Source organism: Poeciliopsis prolifica, unplaced genomic scaffold, assembly GCF_027474105.1.
Source record: "Poeciliopsis prolifica strain line A6 unplaced genomic scaffold, Auburn_PproV2 SCAFFOLD018, whole genome shotgun sequence".
Classification (NCBI taxonomy): domain Eukaryota; kingdom Metazoa; phylum Chordata; class Actinopteri; order Cyprinodontiformes; family Poeciliidae; genus Poeciliopsis; species Poeciliopsis prolifica.
Genome location: NW_026562393.1, coordinates 5,637,861 through 5,643,860, shown reverse-complemented (window position 1 = coordinate 5,643,860; position 6,000 = coordinate 5,637,861). Strand labels below are relative to the sequence as shown.

General features: G+C 40.8%; 1 protein-coding gene across 2 annotated transcripts; it reads right to left on the bottom strand.

Moving 5' to 3' along the window:
- Positions 1-351: 351 nt before the first annotated feature.
- Positions 352-1,690, bottom strand: LOC129368152 (homeobox protein HMX3-B-like). 2 transcript variants are annotated; one of them, XM_055043011.1, is made up of 2 exons: positions 1,206-1,690; positions 352-977 (listed from the first exon to the last, which is right to left on the bottom strand). In XM_055043011.1, the coding sequence occupies exons 1-2, from the start codon at positions 1,483-1,485 to the stop codon at positions 394-396; spliced, it is 864 nt and encodes a 287-aa protein (XP_054898986.1). In that variant the 5' UTR covers positions 1,486-1,690; the 3' UTR covers positions 352-393. The 2 variants fall into 2 exon arrangements, with proteins under 2 accessions (XP_054898986.1, XP_054898987.1); XM_055043012.1 differs by having other exon boundaries at positions 352-974.
- Between the last annotated feature and the right edge of the window lie 4,310 nt (positions 1,691-6,000).

Here is a 6,000-nt window from a genome sequence, read left to right as displayed (position 1 = left end):
AGCTGTGACAAAAATAAAAGGCTGACAAGCCAACAGTATTGCACGGTTTAAAGATACTAAAATATTAATTTCCACGTTTTTTTGTTTGTTTTGTTTTTTTGTTTTTGTTTTTTTGTTTTTTTTACAAACACTGACGCAAATTTCAGACAAACGACCCCGTTTAAAACAAGTTCATGTTTCCCCCAAAATTGAATACATTAAAATATTTTTGGGAATGAACAGCAAGATTTTATTTACAATGTTTTTGGTCTTATAATAATAATAATAATAATAATAATAATAATAATAATAATAATAATAATAATAATAATAATAATAATAATATACAAAATGTACAAAATTTGATTATTTTTTTTTCTTTTCAACTGCTCCAGTTTAAAAGCACAAGTACTGTTAAACCGGCCTCAGCAGCGGCGTGGGATGGGAATAGTACATGTGATGGGGGAAAGCCAGCAGTGACTGGCCGCCCGGCGAGTTCGTACCGGGGCTGCCGCTCGCGTCCGAGGCCCCGCTCTCGTGGTAAAGTATCGGCACCCGCACGATCCTCTGAGCCGCTGCGTGGCTCATGTTCGCCGCTTCCAGCTCGGCGGCCAGCTGCCTCTTCCACTTGTTCCTCCGGTTCTGGAACCAGATCTTCACCTGCGTCTCGGTGAGGTGCAGCGACGCGGCCAGGCCGGCGCGCTCCGAGCTGCTCAGGTAGCGCTTGATGTCGAAGGTGGACTCCAGCTGGAACACCTGGCTCCTGGAGAACACCGTGCGCGTCTTCTTCTTGCGACAGGGCTTCTTGTCGGGGTCCAGCTCGTCCGGTTTTCTCTTCCAGTCCTCCTCCGGGTCGGTTTCCTTCTTGGACTCGTCGGCGTCGCTCTCGTCCAGCGCCAGGTCGTCGTCGGCGCTCTCCTCTTTGGCATCTCGGTCGCTTTTTTGGAGGTCCGGCGAGCGCCTGTCTTCTTCCCTCTGGCTGATTTTCCCCGAACCTGCTGAAGGAAAAAAAAATATACATAGGATATATATATATTAAATACACTTTAACACGTGAACATGTTTTTACTGCATAAACTTGGCACGAATCAGTTTGTTTTGTAAATAAATCGGATGAACAGTATGCTATTTCTTTATGAGAGAACATATTATAAGTAGACCGTTTTGCGGAAATTTAGAAAATAAAACGCTAACTTTTTCTCCTTTTTTAGGGAAGAAATATTTACCCGACGCAGTCCTAAAGTGCGCTCCCAGCGTGTATGGATACCACCAGGCAGACGCTCTCTCCAAATACTGCGCTGACAGTCCGATCCTCTGCCCGGGCAGCTCAAATCTGGGCAGAGACAGATCGCTGAGCCTGGAGAAAAACGTGCCTTCAAAGACTTTGGAGGACCCGAGGGCGGGTGCTTGCTTCGAGGGTTTGTCTTCGATGTTGAGCAGGTTCTTGATGGAAAACGGCGAATCCTTTGCGGCTTGGCGAGTCTCCTGCGTGTCAGATTCTGCCATTACCGCTTATTGTCCGATATGAAGGACCATCAACAAGTTCTGGAGGTAGAAACAGTTAAAACATTTATTTCCAACTTGTTGTCGATTGTAAGAAAATCTACCAAAGAGGAGGATGTAAAAGAAAAAAAAGAAGAAGAAGTTGCGTCCCGGCCTCTCCAGAGGATGATTTGGAGTGAAAAAGCGCAGGGATCACTGCGTCAAACTCGCGCTGTATTGTAATGACGGAGAATGGAAATGCCATCTGACTTAAAGCGCGCTCGGTCTCTGCTATTGGGTAGGTACAATAGCAAATGAGAAACGCGAAGGGGGCTGTGACGGGAACAGGATCCAAACAGAAGAAGAAGGCCGCGCAAGCGTTTTGGCTCCGGGCTCAATAGTAACTCACCCACTTATCATCCAATTAGGTTAAAGAGGAAAATCTCTCTGGGTTTTGGTGCGGGCTCGGGAGGCCGCGCGCAAACCACAATCACCTGGCAGTAAATTGAGTAAACGTGGATGACACAGAGAAGGTTTGGTTTGTAAATTCCGTGTTCACACATTTACGCACAGCGTCACCAAAGGAGTTTAAAAGAGTATTCAAAGAACTTCACCAAGCAACACATCAAACTTCATTTGATAACAACTCTCACTGTTTATCGGAGTCCCAAAACATTGGGAATTACTCTTTAGCCTTTTCCAGACTCCGAGTTCTCTAATATATTTCTTCCATAATGCTGGTTTTTCAGATCGTTGTCATGTCAACAGACAGATACTGAAAGTGTTTGGTTGATTCTACAGGTCAGCCAATAATTAGGCATTGTGTCACTTCTGAAATCAACCAATATAAATCATATGTCATATATTTTGTGATTTAATAGGGACAGGTACGTTTGGATAACATTTTCATTGTCCTTTAATAAATTGAAACCTTTTATAAAGTTTATTTTTAAAGCCTTTACTTGTTGTGAAATCTTGCTGTGGAATATTTAATTACCAAGCTATGTTTTTGCTGAAAAACAGGACGTCTGGACAGTGTCTTCAAAAGCACAAAAAAAACAAAAAGCCATTAAATAATTACTGATTTCATTTGTTAAAGTGGTATCTGTTCTGATGCAGGCTGTGGTTCATCTGTTCCACCTTCAGCAGAGAAATATGTGCAGTTTACCTGGACCAGAGCTTATTGACTTCAGTGTAATTTTATTAGGCAGGAAACGCTGCAGGCGAGTTACAAACTGAATGCCTTCCATCCTGATAAAGCCCTTTCAGGTCAGCTTTGGACTAAAAACCCCAACAGGTGACCTAATGCGAATGACAACAGTATACAATGTCCTGGTGAAATGTAAAAGCACATGAATGAAGCAGATGACATTTGTGGAATGAAACACGTGGGGCTGAATCCTATTTCGTAGGGCTATCCGTCCCCTACAGCACTCCTCTGGTCCATTGGTGCTGATCTAAGAGGCTGAAAGGTTCCACAGTGAAATGGGACACTCCTTTAAGAAGCTGAGCAAGAAACTGATTTCTTGGATATGTGACTAATGATGCAGAGCTGTTAAATAAAAGCAGTGAACAAAAATGATCATTCTTGTCTTATTAATTAAAAACTCACTTCAAAACTTCTGTGGTAAATAGATTAAAAACACACAGAACTATAAATTGCAAACATTTATTTATTTTTAATTATCACAATTATGACCTAACAGCTAAAGAAAAGCAAAGATTGAATTTTTCAGAAAATGTCATTATTATAAGAATTTCTTTTACAGAAAAGCCTGCCCTCTGAAAAGTATGTATGCAATGCAGAGCATAAATGCACTCAGTATTTGGTTGGGGATCCTTTTATAGGAAGCACTGCATCAATGCGGCATGGCGTGGAGGCAATCAACCTATTTGTCTGCTGAGTTGTTAAAGCAACCCAGTTTGCTTAAATAGCAACCTTGATTTTGATTCTGTGCCCCAGCGTTCATTCAGCTCTCTAAAGCCCAGTTCAGACATTAGATATTGATTTTCAGATTAAATGTATAATTAACTTTAATCTGAAAAGAGAATTTTGAATCAAAGAGTTCAATGCTTTTTAAAATTCTTAATCTAGGTAAAGGCGTTTGACCTTGTCTCTCGCTCTTGAGAGGGATGCCAAAGAAGTAAACCATGTCCAGATTTATATAGGTGTGTGGTGCATCTTGCTTTGTAAATCTCCCCAAGAACTCTTAAACTGGCTTTGCTTCACAATCTTCTCATGGGTGCAGTTTTTATGCATTTTTTTCCTTCCACTCAACTTTACATAATAACAAAATCCTCTGTTCTCACTTAAGCAGTGACTTAAATTTAGGAATAAGAAGAGCTTTTTTAGCCATTCGTTTTGGTTTGATTAGAAAACACATAGCTGTGTGATAATCTACACAATCAAATAGTTGATATTGTAAAAAGATTTTATTTTGAAAAATGTTTCACACTTGGTATTTTTCATGAATAAATCCACTGGTACTTGGAATGCCTCACACTGGACATTTGAGTGGGTAATAGGCCAATTAAAACACATTAGCTGAGAAAATGTTTATTTTTGTGAGTGTATTTGCAAACATGTCTCAGCTTTTAAGTTTTTTTTTTTAAACCGTTTCCATGTAGCTTCCCCCTACATTAATGCTTGGGATGTCCTAAAAATGTAAGAAATGAACAGCTAAGTGCTCACAATGAGTGGAAAGAGGTGAAATGTGATTTTTGGTGGTGAGATTAATGTAGATGTTTTCTGTTTTAATTCATGTCACCATGCAGGAAGAGGATATCTGTACTCATTTATATTATCCGAACTAATTTATATTATTACTTAAGAAAAAGTGGTAAAAAAAAATCAAATCCACAAAGCACTGCATTTGTCATTTAAACCAAACCAGTAGCAGACGAAGAGAATTAATCAGCCAAATTGAATTTGCTCAACCTGCATGCACACAGCCTGTCCTTTTAACTCGTCGAGCGCTCTCCAACGCAAAAGGACAACACAGTGTTTTGTGAAAAGCTACTTGAATCCTTGCATAATTAGAGGTCTCATAGCTGTGTTGAAGATGGGGGTGGAGAAAAGAGGCTTGCTGAGCTGCATTTAGAAAGGCAAAGTGAAAAGCAGTTGTGTGTTTTCAGGAGATTGTGTTCACCGAACAGACAGCTGAGAACGGATCAGAGGAGAGAAGCGAGTAATCGGTGGCGCAAAATGGAGGCCAGATTTGATGTGAGAATTTTGAAAACAACTCAGAGTTCTGGAGTTTGTCTGTTCCACACATGAACATGCTTTGATTTAAACCATTCCAATGTGCAACATATGTTTGTTTGTATATACCTGATCTTCTGGTTGAAGTGTAACCACCTCAAGTCTTTTACAGCCTTTGCAGGTTTTCTCCCTGGGTTACCCAGAAATTAATCAACTCCATCAATCTTCCCATGAACTCTGACCAGAGCACCTTCTTAAACAAATTGGCCATGTCCCTAATAAAGCTCGTAGTGCCAAGGGGACTTCTTGTGCCTGCCTTCAACCTTTACACGCAGGTTTGTAGATTACACAAATAATAGTCATCCTCCCAACTGAGCAGTGGACTTCTGCAGCTCCTCTTGAGTCACCATGGACCTATTGGCTGCTTCTCTCATTAAACTTCTCCTGGTCTGTCAGTTTAGGAGATTTAACAGTGGTTGGTGAGATCTTCGAAGCTTTGTTTATTCTTTTTAAAACCCAACCCTGCTTTAATCCTCCCCACAAATGAATGTCTGATCCACTGGCTGTGTTTCTTGGACTTCACGCTGTTTGCCTGCTTATGTTCTCTCACAAACCTCTAAGGCTCCATGCATTTTTGAAGGGTGTTCTTTTTAACGTCAGACGGGACGTTCTTGCAAGAAACATTATAATTCCTGTTAAGTGTTTGCATGTTCTATCTGGGTCTGTGTTCTTCGGGAACAGCCCGTTGCTTAAACAATAGAGCTTATTCTGAGCGGCTCGACGCAGGCTGCGGAAATTTAATTAGCCTCAGCTACAAAATGATCAGTGAGTGAATTATGCAACGCAGGCTCTTTTCATCTGAAGCATCGGGATAATTAAGCTGATATAAAATATCATTAGAGGTGACAGGCTGTTAAAAGACACAATAATTGATTGGTCTCTCATTGAGGAGCTGCCTCCGCAAACAGAGTGGCCGAGCTTGTTTTGGCGAAGTGCTGCCATCTAGCGTAAATATTTGGCATCGGCTTTCAGTCGCGGTTTCAAATGCCAGACTTTCCCATGACTCAAATTTCGTGTTCCCAGTCCATAATGCAAAATTTGCTTCACCGGGAATATTTGACGGTTGTTATACTGTAATTAAAGTGTAATCAGTTCATTACAAAACCTGCGAAAACATACTGAAGGAAAGACGGATGAACTGGTAGAAGGTGGTGGAAAGACGACTTAAAAACATCAAATTGGTGAGAAGAAGATGTTCATCAATTACAATAGGTAATTGAGAAACAGATGAATGAGAGAGAAAATGTTGGGCAAATGATTAGAAAGGGAAAGACATG